The sequence below is a fragment of the Dermochelys coriacea genome, chromosome 1 (genome assembly GCF_009764565.3).
Source record: "Dermochelys coriacea isolate rDerCor1 chromosome 1, rDerCor1.pri.v4, whole genome shotgun sequence".
NCBI classification, from domain to species: domain Eukaryota; kingdom Metazoa; phylum Chordata; order Testudines; family Dermochelyidae; genus Dermochelys; species Dermochelys coriacea.
This window is the reverse complement of record NC_050068.2, coordinates 59746526-59769981: the sequence shown is the minus strand read 5'-3', so window position 1 is coordinate 59769981 and position 23456 is coordinate 59746526. Positions and strand designations below refer to the sequence as shown.

General features: G+C 43.3%; 1 protein-coding gene across 1 annotated transcript in view; it reads right to left on the bottom strand.

Annotated features, from left to right (window-relative positions):
• Window positions 1-445: 445 nt before the first annotated feature.
• Window positions 446-23456, bottom strand: part of SIAH3 (siah E3 ubiquitin protein ligase family member 3) — a 66956-nt gene continuing 43945 nt past the window's right edge. The window contains exon 2 of the mRNA XM_038376187.2: window positions 446-2001. Within this exon, the coding sequence (XP_038232115.1) occupies window positions 1408-2001 (594 nt within the window). The 3' untranslated portion in view covers window positions 446-1407. The remainder of the gene's footprint in view (window positions 2002-23456) is intronic.

The window sequence follows — 23456 nt, the reverse complement described above, 5'->3', positions numbered from 1 at the left end:
ACTTATCCTGGAAACCTTTGCGGGCTTTAGATTTCTTTTCTGAAAAATGCCCTTTGAATATTTGAGAAAATAAATGTTAAAATATGAAAACCCTCATGATAGATTATGGATACCTTGATTTTAGAGACAGATTGGTTTTCCTTTAGCAAGCCAGTCACTCTCAAGAGCGATACGAGAATATAACTTAATTTGGTTCAAAATGACGTCAGCTGGGTGGTGGTATCTGATTTAAAGGGTTAGGATTTCCAGGCCCTAGATCAGTGAGGAGTGAATACTCGTTAGAGGTAGTGGGTTTTTCTTCAGTGGACGGGGTAATCTAAGGCATGAATGGATCATCTGTGCCTGCTCTATATAATGAGAGGCCAAAGTGTGTTCTCTAGGGTATGTCTAGAAATAGCAGTGTGGAGCTGCCCTAGTACAAACCCACCCAACCCACTGGGTCTGTACTCAGGTGGCTAACGCACATCACCACCTTTGCCACAATGTCCACACTACTATTTTTAGTATGCTAGCTTGAGCGATCATAGTGTGTGTCTGTTTATCCAGGCTGGGGGGCAAGCTCCCAACTGCAGTGTCGACATGCCTTAGACTATGGGCTTTGGGGGAAAGGACTACCATTTATTATATGTTTGTATAGTGCCTAGCACAATGTGGCCCAACTTGTTTGTGGGCTTTAGTCTCCACCTCATTATCAGTGTTAAATGATAATGGCTGTTATTGTTGTTAATAAACAGTAACTGTGGGATAAATATGATCTGCCATTTGATATTGGGTCTGTGATTCCCCCTTGTCTTTAAATAGAGATAGTGGCTCCTAGAGGTGGTGAGTGATATGATGCAATGTTCTATGCAGACCATCTGCTGAGGTCTGATGGAGTATTGCCATCTTCTTGCTTAGTGCCTTAAAGCTTTGGACAGCTGCAACTTGCTCCATTTTAAGCAAACTAATTGCAGTCCCCCAGTTCCTATGGAGTTGCTAATGAATGACACCCACAAATGGGCCAAGCAGGAGCCTCTGTCCCATAGGAAATATTTCACCTTACTACCAGGGACAGAGAGCTTCATTAGTACTTGGTTTTTAGGCAGACACTAAAGGAAAAGTATTTGTATAGTGTATCCAAACCAAGGATTCTACAAGTCACCCTGCTGGTTCTTTCCATGCTGGTAGTCTCTGCTCAAGAGATTCAGTGGCTGTTTTGATGGAGACAACAACTTGATTATCACCGTTAAAATGTGTCATAAAATTGTATTAACAAAACAGCGAATACATTACACAAAGGCCTTAATCACTGGATGTTTACATAATGCCCACTGTGGACAAGTACGAAAGACCACAAAAGACCTGAGACCCCAAAAAAGTCCATGAGTTCTGGCTTTCTCAAGCTGCTGAAGCACAGTGTCTTCTTCTTTACATTTCTGCTTCAGCAGCGTGAACTTTGCTTGCAGTTATTGCAATGCCTATAGCCAGGCTTCCATTATCAGAGAAGAGCTGGGCCAGTGAGGTGTTAAGGACAAGGCAATCGCCATCTGATATGACAGAGTCAACGCACTCCAGTACCGATCTCGGGGTAGCTTCCCACTTCAGGTGCCTCTGATTCCTGTTGAGCTCAAGCCTGTAGGTGAAGTTATCGGCTTGTGTGGGGGTGCCAATCAGCATCATGGTGGCAAAGAACTGGGGGTGGCCTTCGTATTTCTCCTGCTTCCTGAGCACAAGCAAAAAATGGTGGCCCAGGCAAGAATGCATTATTATCCAATCTGTTGGTGCAGGGAGGTGCATGTCTGTAGCCAGGAAAACAATCTCTGCCCCATGAAGGATGTTGATCCGGTGCGTCTGTCTCAGATGTGATACCACCACTTCTACATGGCCTTCCCATTGACAAGAAAACAGAGGGCACATGCAAGGAATCAGTTGCGGGTCGTGCACTCTCTCGAGGGGATGGTGGGAATGAAGGCTGCCTTGCTCCATTGAGGTCTGACCGACTGCATGCCTGTTCGATACATACTGCAAGAAGAAGAGAAAAAACCATGATGAAAGCTGAGGATACCATTCCAGGCACTGACTTGGAATATACTTACAGGTCCTGGTCCTGAGAGGTGCTGAGCACCTGCAAATCCTATTGAGATCAATGGAAGCTGAAGGACCTCAGCACCTTTGAGATCAGACAGACCCACTGTGAGCAAGATGTGGACTTGTACAGACAGCAAAAGGTGCCAATAGCTGTCTCGTTCGGCAGGGGAAAAGATAAACCAGCAGGACTGCAATAAATCATCTTAAATGAAAGTGATGTATGTGTTTTAAAAAGCAATTGCATTAGTTCAAGGGAAACAAATCTGTATTTTGTAAAAAATAAGGAGAGCATGAGGCATTTTATGCACTTATGGCTCTTAGAGCTCCTAACAGGGAAATGCAATATTTATAGCTTTATTACCCTTTAAGGAGACACTCTGGCAAACTTTTTTTTATCTGAAATAACATGTTGCATAACACATCATTTATGAACCAAAATCAATTTTCATTGTGTAGGATGACCTCAGTATTTTTCTTTATGAATAAAAATACTTTGTGCCTAAATCTTGCTTTTTTAATCCATATATATTAAAAGGTGGACACATGATAAATTAAGGCATTGGCACAATAGCCCATGCACAGAGACACCAACTCTTGGAGTCCTGTGATTGTGTTAACATTTCAGCTTGCATTACAAAAAAATACAAATTTCTATCCTCATGGTTGTGAAGAAACATTCAGTTTATGTTTTGAGTTTAATTGATGCAGTGACCTCTGCCTCAGTCTGTGGGCGTCCTGAAACAATAGCTCTGTGAGTGATGGGAACTGTCTCATACATCTCAATGGGGAGCTAACTCCAAGATCCACTGCTCTGAGGGGCCCTGCCAACACCTCTTGAGCACAGAATGTGAGTGACAGAGGCAGAATAATGCAGTGGATATTCAGCCCTTCAAGGTTCACTCAACACTAGTGGTAGTTTACTACTAGAAGCCCAAGTCCCTTTCCCCCATTTTCAGCCATAGGAGGTGCTCATGCACCAGCAAAAGCAATGAGAGACAATGAGCATGCTGCTGCAGAACAAGCCATGTGCCGAAATGAATGTGTTGATATAATGTTTTGACACTTTGTCCAGCAATCCTGTTCATTTTAACACATTTCACCTGAAGTAGGAAACAACAGTGTGTATCAGAACATCTATCACCTGTCCCTCTCCTGATTATGTCTCTAGTAGAACTGGGAATTTATCAGGCCATTTGGCGTTCGCTTGTGAATGTCAAGTTGCTTAGGCCTAACTATCCCACCCTGTCCCACATTCTGGACTGAAGTCTCCTTCCATTATTATTTCCACAGCACTTGGACTTTGTCACCCCAGACATCCTGGGGGGTATCTACTCGTAAATTGCCCCACTATGTAAATGGTCAATATTCACTCGAAAGGCATGATTGTAGAGTCCAGGCTTTTCAGGCAGTTGAATTTTGATATGTAACCTGTAAAGCTATGGTGGCCAGAGGGCAATGTTACATGTGCTGCTGCATAATAGGTGGTTCTCACTGAGACCCTGTACATCTACTTTCTTTGATATTTGATGCAAAGAGTAATGGATCATTTAAACATGTACTGAACCATCTAGTACTTGCTTTGGAGAATTATTACTTCAAATTATTATGCTGTGTTCTTTTTTCATTCTTTTTTAATGTACTTTGTTGTGTTAAAATCCAAGAATTTAAAATTTCCAACAAGATTCTGGACCAAAGATTGATAAATAACCAGCATTGCCTGGAAAATAAAGTAGGTCATTATAAACTAATCAAGGTGTCTGCCTTTAGCGGCTTGCTTATCATAGAGGGACCGTCAGAGATGACAAGTTCACACTTTATCCTGAATTTCTTCCTTCTTCCTGTCTGGATGAAAGTTATAGTTAATTTAAACCATCTCTTGGTGAAGGAGGTTATTGCGACAGCAGATCATAAAAGGCCCTTTTTTAAATCGCTGAAATGCTAATTGCTTCATAAAATTAATTCTGATCTCCCCATCTAATACAATGGGTGTGAGCAATTACTTTCACTCCACAAACTGTTAATGCAACATTAGTGATTATACTAATTAAAACTAATGAACTCTTACTCACATGCTGATAAACCTCTCAACCACTCAACAAACTCCAACCGTCTATCAGTTTTATTTAACTTCCCTTTTGGAAGAGGGATCTTAAATTAACCTCTGGAATAACATTCAAAATTAGGTTTTGAAATGTAAAGCTTTATTAACTGTGTATAATTCGTCTCCAAAGATTACCAGAGTCAGAGAAACCATTTCCATTGAGGGTATAATTGAATTTAAAAATGTATTCTCCTAATTTGATAAGTTACACTAGCATGGTGTATAATGGTAGCTCATCCATCTGAATCGTAGTAAAAAAAAAGACATGCCTCTGCAAATATCATGCTATGACAATCATTCTTTAGTGGCTCAGGAGCTGGGTAAATAATTAGTAATGAATAATTTTATTTACTGAATTTTACCTCTTCCTAGCTTTGTGAAGTTTCCACAAACAAATTGTGAATTTCTCAAATGCATTCAGTAGTGGAAAGGATTTGTTGAATCATTTCAGTGAAGAATGCCAGGTTGGTATCTTGTTTCAGGTCAGATTAGTATGAAATACTGGAACTTCAAGATAGGTTGATTACATGAAGGTCATGTGGTATGCTTCTATTGTCTGACTGGATAACAGCAACCTTTGGCTTTGAGTTTCTGGTATGAATACTTACACGTATGAATTCAAAATTCACTTCTGCAAATATTTTGCAAGATTTGTTTAAAATCCGTAGTCTCAGTGAACATTCCTGCCAGAAAACTCATTTGCTAAAATATCTCCTAAAATCCTTGAGATTTAAGTGGTATATAGACTAATAGTGAATTAGTTTAAGTGTTCAAATGAATACTTATGAACTTTTTTCCATGTTTGACCCACTCAAACAGCTTCCTCCTGTCATGGTTTTTTGAAAGTATGGCTTATTGGACTGTGGTTCTCTTTAAAAACAAACAATCAAGTGTAATGCCTAACTGATCCATTTGCCAAAAGACATATTTATAAATACATGGCAAACTCAGCTGAATCACAAAACGAGAGAGAGGAAGTTTGGGCTTGTTGTTAGGATGAAGAAGATCCAGGTTCAGTTTCTGGCTCTTCCACACATTTTCTGTTTGAACCTGGGCAAATCACTTAATATCTCTCTGACTCCGTTCTCCAGCTGTAAAACAGGGATAATAATCTTTCCTTTCTTCCACCATTTGTCTGTCTGGACTATATAGACTGTAAATTCTTTGAAGCAGAGAGTGTCACCACAAGTGCACATACAGCACCTAGAACAATGGGGCCCCCATCTTCGTTAGCACCTGTTAGCATACTGAGATATAAATAATCTGACTACTTTAGATTTACACTATTGTATGTGAGAGAAGAATTGGGCCTCTGGTTTAGTAATGACAGAACTGTAGGGTTATTCGTTTCTGTTAGCTGACAGGAAAATGAGACCATCACGCTCAGTGAATAGGGATGACTTTCTCTGTACCTGGCCAATAAGGATTTGCTGACAGATGAGCAACTGTTGTTAGTAGTCAGCTCTCTCTGGATACTTGTATAACTGGGTTTTATCCAGTGATCACAGAGTGCTTTAGAAACATTAATTAATTCTCTCAAAATCCATGCTTATTTGCTCAGGCCGGCCACGGGCCTGATCCAAAGTCAAAGTCAATGGGAGTCTTTGCACAGGGTCACTTAGCAAATCAGTGGCAGAGCGGAAGATAAAACACAGGAATCCCAACACCCTGCTCTTCCCAGAAGGCTGCACTTTCTCCGTACTGCCATTTTGGCAGTAGATGTGATTTTTCTTAAATTTTAGTAATGCTTTCGACAAGGTCCCATATGACATTCTAGAGAAATGTGGTCTAGATGAAATTACTATAAGGTGGGTGCTCAACTGGTTGAAGAACTGTACTCAAAGAGTAGTTATCATGGTTCACTGCCAGACTAGGAGGATGTATCTAGTGGGGTCCCACAGGGGTCCTTCCTATCTCTGGTACTATTCAATGTTTTCATTAATAACTTGTATAAAATGAAGTGGAAAATATGCAAATGACACAAGGCTGGGAGAGGTTGCAAGCACTTGGGAGGACAGGACTAGAATTCAAAATGAGTTTGACAAATTGGAGAATTTGTCTAAAACTAACAAGATGAAATTCAGTAAAGACAAGTGCAATATACACAAATATAAAATGGGAAATAACTGGCCAGGCAGAAGTACCACTGAAAAGGATCCGGAGTCATAGTTGATCACAAACTGAACATGAGCCAAAAAGTGATGTGGTTGCCAAAAAGGCTAATATCAATCTGGGGCCCATTAACAAGAGTGTAAGAAAGCAGTATGTAAGACATGGGAAGTAATTGTCCCACTCTCCTCAGCATTGGTGAAGTCTCAGCTGGAGTATTGTGTCCAGTTTGGGACACTGCACTTTAAGAAAGATGTGGACAAATTGGAGAGTGTCTAGAGGAAAGCAACAAAAATGATACATTGTTTAGAAAACCTGACCTATGAGGAAACGTTAAAACCTGAGCATGTTTAGTTTTGAGAAGAGAAGACTGAGGGGGGATCTTATATGTTTAAATATGTGCTGGGCTGTTATAAAGAGGACGGTGATCATTTGCTCTCCACGTCACTAACGATAGGACAAGAAATAATAGGCTTAATCTGCAGCAAGGAAGATTTAGGTTAGATATTAGGAAGATCTTGCTAACTACAAGGATAGTTAAGTACTGGAATAGGTTACCAAGGAAGGTTGTAAAAAGAAAAGGAGTTCTTGTGGCACCTTCACTAGAGGCTTTTAAGAACAAGTTAGGCAAACACCTGCCAGGGACATGTAAGTTTATTTGCTCCAACCCCCGTGCAGGAAGCTGGACTTGATGACTTCTCGAAGTCACTTGCAGCCCTACATTTCTTATTTTTTGTGAAAATTCGGATTGAGTGACAGCCCAGTGCACCTTGATAAGATGGAATTTTACAAATAGTACAGGTGAGAAACAGACACTGTTCCTTTTATGGACGCAAATTACTTGCTTTCTCTGGTGCTTGAACTTTTGTGCTGGATTACAACAGGCTTGGTAGACCCTCACTCCCATATTTCTACCTGTCAGTTAAGGCAGACAGAGTTCTCTTTGAATTAGACTCCCATGCCCTCCCCAGCTCCTGCACACCTCATCTATGACACAAATCACATATTACTAATATATTTCTTCCCACTTTACGAATGATTTCTAGTTCTACAGTCCACAATGTCTGAATTTTCTCCCTCATGGAGTTCTGATGTTCGTTCATATAATCTGAGAGCCACACTTTAAATGAAGTATCTCAAATAAGGAATTGATTAAATGTAACCAATTTGCTGCTTGTTCTCCTCTCTATTAGCTGTGCGGCAGACTCCTATTGATGTTTCATTTAAAATCAGTGAAACATCTGGTTGTTCTTGGTACATCCCAGCAGAGCTCAGAATGTGCATTCTGCATCAAATATGGAACTTGGGACATTCAGCAGCAGTCAAGGAGTTAAAAATATCACTTTTAGTGTTTAATTAAATGCCATTTAATTATTAAAACCATATTTATTGAGGTTCAATAGTTACAATATAAAAAGAACAGACCTCTAACAGGTTTCAGAGTAGCAGCCGTGTTAGTCTGTATTCGCAAAAAGAAAAGGAGTACTTGTGGCACCTTAGAGACTAACAAATTTATTAGAGCATAAGCTTTCGTGAGCTACAGTTCACTTCATCGGATGCATTAAACTTCAATAAATATTTGTCACAAAGTTATTAAACTTCCATAATAAATATACTTTCCACAAATGTTTTTTAAGTGAATGTAGCTCTGGTAAAAGGTATAAGCCTATTTAAATCTTGAGATGGTGGGTGGAGCCCACCAGAACAACATAATGTCCACCCCTCTCCTTGCTTTGGAGCAGGAACTTGAAATTTGGTAGGGGGGCAGCCTTTGCATTGGAGATGTGCCTTTTGCTGTTCCTGTGACATTCTGACCAAGTTGTACTAAGTTATAAGCATCTGAAAATCAAATTTGCATATCCTCAGAAGAGACTTGAACAGATAAATTTCCCCAAAGATTCCATCACACTGAGCATGCACCAGCCCAAGGCATAATAGGACTTTCCCTGTGCTGTTGTGGGCTGGAATGAGGCTGGGCACCAGTACTAAGAACAGGGAGCCTGTCCCTTGTATGTTCCCATCCCCTCCACCTCCAGTTGAGACCAGGCAGTTTGAGGAGCAAGCTGCCTGGTTTGAGTGCAGAGTGGACAAGATCATGACTTGAGGGGGGAGGCAGGGAGTGTAGAATGGAACAAGGAGCCATGGGAGAGGATTGGACTGGAATTTGGGGGAAACTGGGACTGAATAGGTGTCATGACTGGGATGAGAACAATCTGACTTAGTGGTCAGAGTGAGTGTTGAGCACCAGGTTGGGTCCAGTACCAGAAGGTCAGAGTCTGAAAGAGGCTAGAGGGCATACGAGGAGTCAGGTGTCACAAGGCAGGCAGGATCAGGTTACCAGGAGATCAGAGTCAAGCAGCAGGAGCAGGTAGTGTAAAGAAAGCAGTTCTAAACAGGGAAAATCCAGTGCATGGACAAATTCCTGTTCTTCCACTCAGTTTAAATACAAGCAGGGAGCCAATCGGGACCCTCTAGAGTTCTGTCAATCAGATCCCAGAATCCTCGGACAGAGTTCAGCTTCTAGATCTAGCAACCAAAGGGGTCGCTAGGTGACCAGTTGGAAGTTACTAGTGACTAAGAGCTCTGTGGGCCAGAATTCAAGGCCCCCCAGCCCCTAATGCTAAGAGGAATACTGGGAGTGGAACCTTAAAAAACTGGGGATCCCTGGCATAGGGGTATGGGACAAGAGGGGAAGGAAACAGAGTGAGCTCTGGTTTGGTGTATGGTATGGCACCAGTGTGTTCTGCACTGAGTCCTCCCAGTTTGTTGGACTGATGCTTCCCTTTTTAAGGCTTCAGAGGGGTAGCTGTGTTAGCCTGTAGCAGCAAAAACAATGAGGAGTCCTTGTGGCACCTTAGAGACTAACACATTTATTTGGGCATAAGCTTTTGTGGGCTAAAACCCACTTCATCAGATGCATGGAGTGAAAAATACAATAGGCAGGTATAAATACACAGCACATGAAAAGATTAGAGTTGTCTTACCAAGTGTGTGGGGGGGGGGAGGGGTCAGTGCTAATGAGGCCAATTCAATTAGGGTGGATGTAGCCCATTCCCAACAGTTGACAAGAAGGGGTGAATATCAACAGAGGGAAAATTACTTTTTGTAGTGACCCAGCCACTCCCAGTCTTTATTCAGACCTAATTTGATGATGTCAAGTTTGAAAATTAATTCCAGTTCTGCAGTTTCTTTTTTAAGTCTGTTTTTGAAGGGTTTTTTGTTGAAGAATGGCCACTTTTAAGTCTGTTATTGAGTGTCCAGGGAGATTGAAGTGTTCTACTGGTTTGAATGTTACAATTCTTGATGTCTGATTTGTCTCTACTTATTCTTTTGCGTAGAGACTGTCCGGTTTGGCCAATGTACATGGGTCCAGATGATGAAGATATCATCAATGTAGCGCAAGTAGAGTTGGGGCGCTAGGGGACAAGAGTTGAGGAATCGTTGCTCTAAATCAGCCATAAAAATGTTGTCATATTGTGGGGCCATGCGGGTACCCATAGCAGTGCCACTGACTTGAAGGTATAAATCGTCCCCTCACCCACAACTATTTCAGATTTGGGGATGATTTATGCCTTCAAGTCAGCAGCACTGCTATGGGTACCCGCATGGCCCCACAGTATGCCAACATTCTTCCCTGACTTCACTGAGAAAAGAGTACTTGTTTCAGGAGGCAAGTGTCAGGCCTATGTACACGCCTACATACACAGTGGCCAGCTCAGTGGAGTTGGTGTTTCATCACCTGCCCTTCTATACTGCTGATGTTGGCTGCACAGAGAATGCTAATGTTAGTGCATCAGTCTTCCCAGCTGATCCTAAGAATCCTCCTGAAGCAGTGCTGTTGGAACCATTCCATCCACTTGAGATGCCATCTATAGTTTACCCAGATCTCACCCATAGAGAAAGGTGGGGATGACAACTGCATTGTAAACCAAGATTTTGGTGCCTGTTTGCAGATCCTTATCATTGAAGACTCGTTTGAGTAGTCTTTCAAAGAATGTGCTGGCACAATCGATCCTGTTTTCAATTTCTGTGTCAATGCTCACTGTTTGGGAGAGGTGGCTATCAAAGTATGGAAAATGGCCCACATTTTGCAGGGGTTCTCCATTGATGGTGATTTGTGGAGTATGAAGAATAGTTTATGCAAGTGAGGGCTGGTAGAGTACATTGATTTTCACGATGTTGAGAGAGAGACCTAGGCTGTGATAGGTATCTGCAAAAAGGTTTAGGGTACTTTGCAGATTGGCCTCTGTGTGTGTGAGAATGACGCAATCATCTGCATACTGAATCAGTGATGCCAGTTCTCGTGATCTTAGATTTTGTTTGGAGACGTCGGAGATTGAGGAGTTGACCATCCATACTATACTCAGTCCTGATTCCATCAAGAAGGCAGTCATGAATGAGAATCAGGGTCATGGCAAGGTAAATGGAGAAGAATGGCATAATGACACAGCCCTGCTTGACAACAGTGCAAATGATGAATGGTTCGGTCTCTGAGCCATTGCACAGAATGGTGGCAGTCAACCCATCATGGAGTAGTCTGATGATGGAAATGAATTTCTGTGGACAACCAAAACGACGCAGCACTTTCCATAGGGCATCACGATTGATAGAGTCAGAGACCTGGGTTAGGTCAATGAATGCCATGAACAGTTCTTGGTGTTGCTTTCTGAACTTCTCCTGAATCTGTTGTGCCACAAAGATCATTTCAGTTGTGCCTTGGGATGGCCTGAAGCCACACTGTAATTTGGGGAGGAGTTCCTCAGTCGAGCATTCCCCATGCAACCTTTATTTGAACTCCCTGTGCATATGCAATATGAGATAACAGCCTTCAGTTACAGGATCACATTTTTCCAGAGGACCCCCACATCATTCAGGGCACAGATTGGATAGTGCTCACTTAATTTTGTTTTCTTCTTGTTGTTTAATGTGTGGCTTTACGCCTTATTTGCTGTATTCTATTCAAACCCTGCTCTGAAGACAGAATTATTAATTTCCTCATGGACTATTCTGTGGTGCTCATCACTATAGTAGCTGAAAGCTTCACAAATATTAATGAATTTACCTTCACAGTACCCCTGTGAGATGAGTGTATATTTTCCCCATTTTACAGATATGGAACTGAGACACCCATCAATTAAGATCAAAGTATCCTGATTTTTCATGTGTTCAACATATAGCTCCCATTGACTTCAGTTGCAGCTGTAAGCACTCAGCACTTCTGCAAATCTGACTCCAAGGTCTCAAGTCAGGCACTCAGAAAATAAATTAAACTTTTCCCACTTGTGCATTCAAGTAACTTGCCCAGCATCACATAGACTCTGTGGCAGAGGCAAGCACAGAATCCAATCCTCTAGGTCAATATTCAACTGATTTAACCATAAGATTACTCATTCTCTTTCTGCAGTCCCCTGCCTCATTCACCACCTTCTACAACAAATGAAGCAGGGATCCTACAGAAAACAGCCTTCTTCAGTACACACACGATTCTTCCCCACAAGGTATGTCCCTCCTGTGCACTGAATGAGTCAGGGGTCCTGCACAAAAAATATTATAACACATAATTCTAGGCCAGGGATAGGCAACCTATGCCAAAGGCGGCACACTAGCTGATTTTCAGTGGCGCTCACACTGCCCGGGTCCTGGCCACTGGTCCGGGGGCTCTGCATTTTAATTTAATTTTAAATGAAACTTCTTAAACATTTTAAAAACCTTATTTACTTTACATACAACAATAGTTTAGTTATATATTAAAGACTTATAGAAAGAGACCTTCTAAAACCGTTAAAATGTATTACTGGCATGCCAAACCTTAAATTAGAGTGAATAAATGAAGACTTGGCACATCACTTCTGAAAGGTTGCTGACCCCTGGTCTAGGCTGTATATATGGTGCATACGATGGGGTTTACTCCCATCAACTGTCAGACAAGAAGATTAAGAGACAATTAGTGCACCTGTGATTGATTGATTGATTGTCTCCTAGCCAGAGGGGACAGAGCTAGGTAAAGATCTTTAAGTACCTGGGCCTTATATGGAACCAAAGGGAACTGAGTAAGGAGGAGATAGGGTTTCTTTCTACAAGAGAAATCCTACAGGAAACAGGATCGGTCCTGGGATGGGGTTAAAAGATAGACTTTAAATAGGGAAGTAGTCAGGTAGGGTTCACCGGGAGCAGGTTAGGATCCTGTGGGGGAGGCCCAGAGGTAGGGTCAGTAAAAGCACTTCAGTAGCACCCCTGAGGGATGGAACACTTATTAGTTCAGTGCAGAAGACAGAGGCTGAGAACCAAAGGGAAGCTGTGTTAAGCACAGGCTGTGAAGAAGCAGCACAAGGGGGCTTAGAGGTAGGAAGTGGCCCAGGGAAAAGCAGGATGTTTGAAGAAGCAGACCTACCTGCTTCACAAAGTGTCCTTGGGCTAGGACCCAGAATGCAGGGTGGCCCTGCGTTCCCCTACATGCCCTGGAGGAAGAGGCTTGCAAGCCCAACAAAAGGAATACTGAGCCCAGGATGGGGCTGAAGACTAAGTCCAAAGGACAGGCTGAGGAATAGCCCAATAGGAGGGGCCAAAGGGTCTTTCATGTTGAGACATGTTATAAACTTTCGTTTGGATCTTCTTGATAGCCCAGAGGGGGGCTGAACTTCTTGTGACTAGGCTGGAGGGCTGAGCCATGGAATACCTGGTGAGAGGCAGATGTTGCAAGAGGTGTCAGAGATGAGAAGCCTTGCAGCGTCACACCTTGACACAAAGGGGCATTGCAGGTGGAGTGTACGCTACCTTACACGTACACACAGGAGGGCCAAATTAAGGTTGCATGGGCGACTCTGAGTCCAACACAGGGCAAGGAGGCCTTGACTTACTCTGCATTCTTGACCATATCTGTTGCTGTCTGCTTTGGAGAAAGAAGAGTCCCAAGGGTCTCTAGATTTCTATAGTCCAGTCTCTACCCTGCTTCTGCTCCACTACATGGAGAGGTAAAGGTAGGGTTGTCAGGCATCCGGGTTTTGACCGGAACACATGGTCAAAACCAGATCCTGGTGGCTCCGGTCAGCACCACTGACCAGGCCGTTAAAAGTCCAGTCGGCAGTGCAGCAGGGCTAAGGCAGACTCCCTGCGTGCCCTGGCTCCACACGGCTCCCGGAAGTCGCTGGCATTTCCCTCTGGCTCCTAGGTGGAGATGTGGCCATAGGGTCTCTGCACACTGCCCCCAACCTGAACACCAGCTCCGCAGCTCCCATTGGCCAGGAACCATGGCCAATGAGACCTGCAGGGGTGGTGCCTGCAGACAGAGGCAGCACGCAGAGCTGGCTAGCTGCACCTTTGCCTAGGAGCCAGAGGGAAATGCTGGCTGCTTCTGTGAGCTGCCTGAGGTAAATGCTGCCTGGAAGTTGCACCCTGAACTCCCTCCTGCACCCCATTCCCCCTCCCATACCCAAACTCACTCTCAGAGCCTGAACCTCATTCCCGCTGCAGCCCTGAGCCCCCTCCTGCACCCCAGACCCCTCATCCCCAGAGCCACACCAGAGTCTGCACCCCCAGCAAGAGCCCTCACCTCCTCCTACACCTCAACCCCCTGCCACAGCCTGGAGCCCCCCCATACCCTGAACACCTCATTTCTGGCCCCAGCCCAGAGCCTGTACCTGCTTCCACACCCTATCACCCTGCCCCAGCCCAGAGCCCCCTCTCACACTCTGAACCCCTCATTTATTGACCCACCCCAGAGCCCTCACCCCCTCCCACACCCAACTCCCTACCCAGCCTGCTGAAAATGAGCAAGGGTGGGGGAGAGTGAGCAACGGAGGGTGGGGGGATTGAATGAGTGGGGGTGGGGCCTTGGAGAAGGGTCAGGGTGGGGCCTCAGGAAAGGGGCAGGGCACAGGAGCGGAGCAGGGATATTTGGTTTTCTGCAATCAGAAAGTTGGCAACCCTAAACAAAGGGGTGGAACAAGGCCTGGTGCCCAGGAAGCCCCTGGGTGCAGTGGGTAGAAGGGTAGGGTTGGAATGTCCCAAATGATCCCTTCTTTCCTTAGCTGATGCAGGCTGCTTAAGGGACAGAGTTCCACATCTTCTATAGAAAGGTTATGATTTTCTATCAAAAATTGTATAAACGTTCCTTAAAGGGACCTGATCTATTAACTTGTGCCATAGTCTGTGAAATGTGCTACTTATCCTAAGTTCTTCCTGACATCCTCGTTTTCTCTGCTTATATGAGCCCCACCCTATCTCCCCAGCAATATAGAAACTATTTCCACTAGTTCTCTAATTCTTAGCTCCCATTTGACCCATTTGCCACCAACTGTTATATACCCACATGTTATTTACACCTATCACATAGGGAGTAAAGTTCTAAAGTTAACATGAAGAAACTAGCAATCCTTTTAATTCTGGGCTTTATTTAATTTCTTTTCTGCTCTTTTTAGTATGCTAATGAGATTTTATAAATCTGTTGGATGAAAGCAAAGGGGTGGAGGGGAACCCATGATGTCAAAAGCCAAATTTCCATAGCTGAAATTAAGATATCCAAAATCAGAGCCCATGTTAGAGATGTATTTAAAATTTTAATTACATGAAATCCTATTAATTTATGAATGCATCAGCAGACTATCTTAAGTACTGTATATTAGTCAAGGGTTTGATAGTGGAAGGAGTTATTTTCACCACTATCAAATGGTGCTGAGAGGACAATTTCAAACTCATTTTACTCATCTCAGTTTGCAACGTAATCAGGCATGAGATAGTGACACTGTGCTGCTGGAATGTGTTAATGATTCTAATGAGGCACCACTGTATAAGGAGAGAAATTGCTGTTTTAAGCCTTGTCGACGCTAGAGTTTTGCACCATTAATAACTGAACCAGTAGGATCACACAGCGGTATGCCCCAACTGTGCTGTGTGTCCTCACTACTCTTGTTGGTTTTGATGCAGGTTGGCAGTAGTTTTGTTCTGTGTCCATGATAGCACTGTACCATATTGTTTTCCAGATACCTATCACTCAGTTCCTAGCCCACTTTGCTGAAGTGGGGGCTTCTGGGAAATTTCAGCATGTCTTCTGGGAGCTATGGGAAGCTGTGGTGGAAGAGGTTAAACTCTCATTGTTCCTCAGTGATAATCATGTAAGTCCCCTGATGACTTTTACCATTTCAACATCCTTTTCTCAAAAGAGACGCCAGAGTGAATGTTCAGCTCTGTCCTTCCCCAGCAAGAAAGATGTTTGCTGGAGCTTTTGAAAAGCATTTGTGAAGCAGCTGAAGAGAAAGTGGGAATGCAGATGAAGGATTTTCTGTCAGCACCCATCTGACTCATGATGGAGCAATGTTCATGCACCTACCACTGCCTGAGTAGACAGCTCTGTGCTGTACTGGCAGTTGATCTTCAGTGGGAAAAGTGTGGCTTTTGGGTGTGCAGTACAACCACAGGCAGGTGCGACTGAGTTGTTCTTAAGACCTGGGATGAGCTGCAGTGACTGTGTGACATCAGGATATGGAAAGAGACTATTCTGTGCTTCTGTGGTGAGCTAGCCCTGACACTACAGTGCCAGACCATGAGGAGGAGCTCCCCTAAATGTAGACAACTAATGAAAATTAAGAGAGATGACCACCCCTGTAGAATCTGGTTGCCCCAGATAGCAATAGATCAGTTGGGTACCAGTTTGTGGCTGTGGCCAAAACAGTACGTGCTGTGGAAAATTTGCATTTTGTTTTGCAGGAGTATGTGATCAAGGTGGCCATTGTGTCAGAGATCAAAGGGATGTAAATAGCTGAGGTTCCTGACCTGAAGGAGGCACTGATGCATCCACACGAACAGAAAAGGGTACCATTCAGTGATCAGGCATGCCTTCACGGATCACTGTGGAAGGTTCATGGGTATGTACATAGGGCTGCAGTATTGCCAACTCCAAAAAATCATGAAGGTGAGGTTTTTTTATATAAAAATGATGATCAACAGAGGACTCAAGTAATGGTGCTATAAGGAGGATTTGGGATGTTTCCCGTGAATACCTCCCAGTGGTCAGAGGACAGCTCTCATGAGATGCACTCCATCTGAGAGGGACGGGGAAGAGATTTCTGGGATACAGGTTGACACAACTGATTAAAAGAGCTTTAAACTAGGAATTAGGGGGAAGACTGTTAGGAGATGCTCATGTAATCTCCATGCCTGTTTCCAATATTGAGCTGGAGGAAAATCCAGTGAAAGAGGATACAGCAATGGAGACAGGAACAACATAGATTAGGTGAACAGACAACAAAAGGAAAGATAGTGCCAAGACCAATAACAATAACAGTCAGCGAGATGATACTGGCAGAAAATGACTATCCCTAGAGGCCAATTGGAAACAACTAAGATGTCTGTACACCAGTGCAAAGAGCCTGTGTAACAAAATGGAGGAACTAGAACTACTGATCCTGAAAATGAAACCAGATATTACAGGGATAATAGAAACATGGTTGAATAGTAGTCATGGCTGGAATTGAAGGGTATGTGCTGGTCAGGAAAGACAAATAAAGTAAAGGTGGTGGAGTAGCATTGTATTTTAATGACTAGACTATAAAGAAATGAAAAGAGATGGAACAGATAAACCAGAATCTGTTTTGGGTCAATTTCACTTTGGGGAAGAATGGTAACAGAGGCTCCACTGGTATAGTGCTTGGGGTCTGCTACAAACCCCCAAGATCCAGTTTGGATGTGAATAGAATCCTCTTCATTAATATTTCTAATGAAATAAATACTACTGAAAATTGTGTGGTTATGGGAGATTTTAATTCCCATATATCGATTAGAGGACAAATGCTACTAATAATGGTACAGTCCAAATAGTCTTCAAAGTGATAGCTGTCAGAAAAGCTCGTGGGGAAGCAGTGGGGGCAAAAGGAAAGCAGTGGGGGCAAAAAACCTAACTAGCTTCAAGACTGAACTTAATAAATGTATGGAGTAAATGGTATGATGGCCCATCTGCATATGGCACAACAGTGTATGGCCCCTCTGCATCTGCTATTAGCAAATATCTCCAACAGCTGAAGATGGACCACTAGCAGTGGAGGGCTCTGAGTTACTACACAGAATTATTTCCCAGATGTGTGATTGATGGGGTTTGACCACATGTTCGGTGTCTAAATGATCACCATGTTTGGGGTAGGGAAGTAATTGCCCCAAAGTCAGAGTGGTAGAGACCCTGGGCTTTTTTTGCCTTCCTCTGAAGGATGGGACACGGGTCACTTGCTAATTTAAACTAGAATAAATGGTGGATTCTCTACAACTGGAAGTCTTTTTAAATCAAGATTTGAGGCCAGAGGTTATGGGCCTATTGCAGGAGTGGATTAGCAAGGTTCTATGGCCTGTGATGTGTAGGAGGTCAGACTAGATTATCACAATGGCCTTCTGGCCTTATAGTCTTTGAGTCTATGAATCTACAGACCATATATACTGCTTTATTTCCATGAGTCAATTATATTGTGGGGTTTGGGCCAGTCTTTTGATTTTTGAATTCTCCCTTGCCCATCCCTAGTGTGTGTGTGTGTGTGTGTGAGAGACAGTGTGTTGCCAATGATCCCAAATTTATTACGGTGACTTTTTTTGGCCCCCACTGCAGCTGTTCTCATCCCCACATCTGACCATCCCCTTCACGGCAATTAATTCTGCTCCCCAAACCTTAGCTCAATCTTGTCCCCCAGCTCTCCATCCATTCTTCCTCCACATCACCTCTTCCAGCCCCACCTTTGCCCCTCCTGCAGTTCCTGGAGCTCTTCACCTATCCCCCTCCCAGGCCCAAGATGGGGGAGTGGAGTTGCAGAGGGTTCCCTTTCTAGGCTGGAACAGGCACTAATGTTGTTTTCATCCCCACTGTAATTCTGGGTGACTGTGCATACCTTCCTTTCCCCCGGCCAATGACACCTTTTCATAACTGACTACACAAATGTGCAGAGATGCAGGTTCAGCTATGCACTCAGTAGGTGCAGGATGGTGTTGGAATGTGCATTCAGGAGCTTGAAAGCAAGATAGTGAAGGCAACAGACATCACTGACTGCATAACATGTATAAAAGCAAAGGAGAAATGTTCCATGGAGTGCCAAGGCAGTCTGGCTGACATCAACCTAGGCACAGCTGGACAGTGGTTTCACCTGAAATGATTAGTGCAGTCTGCAGTCAATGTACTGCACAAATTAGAAGTGTTCTATGCACATTTTCATAATGATGAAGGATTGGGCCTAGGACAGTGGAGTGAATATAACTTTTAGTATGGCTTATTTTATGCATTAAGATATCCTTTATTTATCCCCTTCCCTTTGGACTCGATTGAGATTTTATGTCTCGTGCCGGGTAAGAGGTGATGTATAGCTAGCCTGTCCCAGCAGCAGTGCAAGGAAAGAATTGTGACTCAGAGTCACAATTCCTGCTCTGATTTCCCTTCTTGCTCCAGACGGGAAATAATCTGCTGGTGCCCTTAACCAGCAGTCGATAACTTCTGAGTCACAATATGGCCCTTGCTCTGCTTCTTGGTGCTGCAGCCACGTGCTGCCTCTGACTTGGGCTGCACTGCGAAAAATGCCAGTACAAAAATTAGGATGTAGCAGACAATTTGTTTCACCCTTTATTCGGTCTGCATTTCATACAAACCTTGTTACAAAGTGCAAAGCTATTAGGGCTTTAATTGAAAGCAAAGAGATAAAGTAGTTCTGGGCTGCATATGCTTGGTTTGAAAGGGAAGTGAACGGTTCAGGGGGGCCCTGGATCTGATCTGATGGCTTTCTGGGTTACAGTCACACAGGGAAAACATTAATATGGAAAGGAAAAGAAAAGGAGGAACTGGTTTCCTGCTGTGCTTTTAAATTTACCAGTTCAGACTGGCTCTAATAAACTCATCATCCAGTATGCATTTACAAGTTACTACAGTAACAGCATGTCTGAGAGGAGAGCAGATTTATTGGTGTCAGTTGAGCTAATTAGACCAAATCCACTCAGAGACAATAGAAATTCTTTCCTTAAATCAGACAATTTCCAGCTTTCCCAATAAGGCAATTTAAGTGTAATATAAAACTCTTTCAATAACATGTCCTGAAAGTGCAGGGCTGTGACATAAAACATTCATTTTTACTAGGAGAAAATAAACCCCAAACCAGGGGTTTCCAAACCCCCTGTTTGGTAGAGATTTTATCGAATGTCAGGCTTCTTTAACTGGTGTCCTAGGTTCCCCTTCTGAATCACAGAAACATGCTGAATTTGAATGCGCCACAGCACAGCATGGGCTGCTCCAAACTCCAGTTTTGCAACTGTTCTGCAGTCATGAGCAGCTGGGCCCATGCCTTGAAGTGCACATCTGAGCTGGGATTTAATTCCTAATCCACTAAAGTCTAGATTCGGTATTCCAGTTCAGCACATTAAATTCAGGCAGGTAAATCTAAGCTGTTGCGTTCGGATCCAGATCTGGGTCCAAACTTTCTCAGTGTTTAGGAGGAGAAGCTTTGGGGGGGGGGAGGGGATAGTATTGTTTCAGTCCATTATAATGACAGGCCTGAGCTGTGAATTCCATATTGAAATCTTCACTTCTCCAACATTCAGGGAGGGTGTGTGTGTTTGTTTGTTTTTTTAAAATGCGGTTCAGGTCCATCTCCAGTCACAATTTGAAGTCATAAGGCCAAAACCTGGTCCCTGCTCCAGCCCCTTTGTCCTGTTCTACCAGTGCAAAGGGGGCAGAAATCTACCCTAATGGAGCAGCTGAGGTTGCCTCCATCAAGAGGGAATCCCTGAGGAAGTAGAGTTGGTGCCACTAGCTCCCTACCCAGTCACCCACAGTGAAGGGAACTTGGCTAGCTGTCAGTGTCCCCTAGTTGGAGCATACTGCTCTCTGGTGAGCCTAGTGTAACCAGCTTTGAGGTTGGTCCATCTATGCCAGGGGCTGCAACCTGGGGATTTGAGAGTGAAGAGTGGCTTCAAACCGTCTCTGCTCACTATCTTCTCAACTGCAGCAAGCAAAGTTCTAGCACAGCTGTGAATCTGGCCCATGGTTTGGAGAAACGTAGGTTAGAGTGTGCACAACCAGTTGGTAAAGCTGAGGTATTAGTCTGCTAATCTGGTCCAGCTGTCCCACATGGGCAGAAACCACAGTGTTAAAAATCATTAGAAAAAGAATGGAGGAAAAACCTTCAGGGTCCTAAATAATTGCACAGAATCTTACGTCTACTCCCTGAACCGCCTGTACTCCCCCAATGACACCAGCCTGAACTTCCTGTTTGTACACTAGTCCAACAAGGAACTCTTTTTTTTTTCCTGTCCAACCTCTTGTACATGGAAAGAACCTCTCAATTCTGGTCTCTTGATTCAAATCCCATGTTAAGACTCACCTTTTTCAGGATGTCCATAAGAAGTGAATCAAACATAATTATCTTTAAAAAAAAATCTTGATTGAGTTATCAAGATGTACATATACCTAAACCGAATAAGTGTGTGTGTGTGAGATCTTATTGCTGGAAGCCTTTCTTTGCTCGAACCAATGCCCTCCTTCTTTGCTGCCCTTACTTGTTGTATCATGCTTGAAGTGTAAAATGTAAGCTCTTAGGGGAATACAATTTTCTATTTGTTCTATTAGAGCCTGATCAAAATCCTACTGATGACATTAGAAAAACTTCCATGATGTCCAAGGGAACTGGAGCAAGCCCTAAGCCCCAAATCCTCCAAGGTATTTAGGCACCCAACTCCCATTCAGGATCTGGGCCTAAATTCCTAGTATGCTAACATGATTTTGAGCACTATAAAAATAAATAACAATTGTGAAAGAAAGGTTAAAACCATCATCTGGGACCCCGGAGAGCTGATGTCCATTCCTAGATTTGCCATAGACCTTGTGTGAGTTAGTCTTTCTCAATTCCCCATCTGTAAATTGAGGGATAATATTTCTTCCCCTCACCGTTTGTCTAGGGTATCTATTTAGAGATTTTTCAGGGGACAGACTGTCTCTTGTTATGTGTATGTATAACACCTCACACAATATGGCATCATGCTCAGTTGAGGTCTGTAGAAGCACAAATAATAATGACATTGCCTCCTATTCAGCTGTCTGGGTGTTTTTTTCTTTACGTGATAGTTACATTTTCTAGTGGGGGGTCAGTTTTGAGTCTCTATAGTACAAGACTGACTATAATTTATCATTACTTCGTTGTCTTCTGAAAGTGCGACTTGAATTTAAGTATTCAAAGTTTTAAGAGAAAAAAGCACTCCTCCCTATAAATATCTTTAGGTTCTAGAAACAAAAAACAAGAGTTCATGAAAATTTCACTCACTCCATGTAAATTATGTTGCTGCATCATTAGTAAATTCTTTGTAGTGGGGAAAAGGGAATTTCCATGGGAACAGTAGTGATTTAAGCTACTAAGATTTTTGTTAGATTCAAAATATTAATCTGCTCCTCTTTCCACCTCCCCCTTGAATTCTGTGTATTTATCTTCCAGAAGTCAGCTTGTTCCCAGGCAGAGAAGTGCAAGTAGAGGGGAAAAAAGGAGGCTGAATTTAGTCAGAGAAGACAATGTTCCACCCACACCAAGCAAATTATGTCTATGAATAGAGGGAAGGTTTAAGAGCTTTTATTAAAAAAAAACTTTTTACATTAAGCAATACAATTATGAAAGGTACCAGATTGACAGCTCTGGAGACTGAGGAGCTCTGTCCGCAGAAGTACAGCACAAGCAGCCATGATGTTTGTTTTTTCCACGCTGCCCAGCCAAGTTGCCTCAAGCCTAAACTGGGGGAACCGGGGCCACCTTGTCAGCAAATGTGCCAACTGACAAGGGCATTTTTGTGATGAGATTTTTCCACCAGGAACTGGAATTTGGCATTTCATATTGGAATACGGGGTGTGCTCTTGGCTCAGTTTACTGCTCTCCCATGTCTAGTGATTTACATCTGGCAGTGGGCAATCTGTCCTCAAATGGTGGCAATGTTTGACCATTGCCAACCCAGGCTGGACTTCAACTGCTAACCCAAAGTTGAAAGACTCCATCCATATCCCATTACCCTTATCCTGAGAGCCTTTCACATCAGTAGGTTTCTATGGTGTTAGTTTTTTTATATTCAGATATATAAACTTCTCTTGCTGAAAGCAAAGTGCAAGTAGTCAGTGTACAGGATCCGCTGCTTCAGTCTTATGAGAATAATGGAGGCTTGGAACCTCTCTGTTTGAATGAAATTTTCCTTCTACTGTGCTTAATTTCTTGTGAAGATCCGACAGTATGTCAGACACACAAAGGAAGCACAGCTCCTACCCAGAGGAGTTTACCGTCTAAATAGATGGACACCATAGGGTGCACTGGGAGACGCAGAGGAAAGTTCTATAAAGGAGCATTTATGTTTGAAGGGTGAGATTTTCAAAAGAGCCTAAGGGAATTGAGCTCCTAACTCCCACTGCCTTTCACTGGGAGTTAGGCACTCAGCCCCCTGAGTTATTTTTAGAAATCCGACACACGCTATCCAACTCTGTCTCTAATGGGTGGGTGACCGCATTTTGCTGGGGATTAGCATTTGTGGAAAAAGGGAGAACTCTTCCTGTTTCCTGTTAAGCAGCTTCTGTCTCTTATAAAAGCTTTCCAAGGCTCTCCTGTTTCTCATGTGCAAGCGTGTCTTAGCCTGCAGCTTCTGAAGTTACAGAAATGGAACATGGCCACATCCAGACACATCGAGCTTCAGCCATCGGAGTCCTGATGTCCCAGAGACAGCTCTGCTAACCAAGCAGAAGAACTGGCCAACAAACAATGAGGTACATTATAGGAATAGTTTTGATACCCCTACCCTGGTGGAGTAGTACCTTACTCCTTGAATAGTCCCACTGAATACAGTGGAGCTGCTTGTGGAGTAAGGCACAACTCAGTATAACTATAAGAAGCAGAATCGAGCCCTTAATAACTGTTTCGTGTGAGAGTATGGGTTGGAAAAGGCAGCTATTGCCAATTTGCCTACGGCACAAAATTTCATGAGCTGGCGCTGGGGTCGGACACTGTGTAACCAGCTGAGGCATTGGGCCGGTCATACCAATTATCAAACCTCCAGATTTAATTGTGGAATAAAACTAATTTGCTGCTCTTGCCATTATCAGGACAAATTCTCAGCTCAGTCCTTCATGTGAAAAGCACTAGAACAAATGAATGATTACTGACCCATGATACCTATTAGAGATTACACTTGGGTCATCTCATTTGTT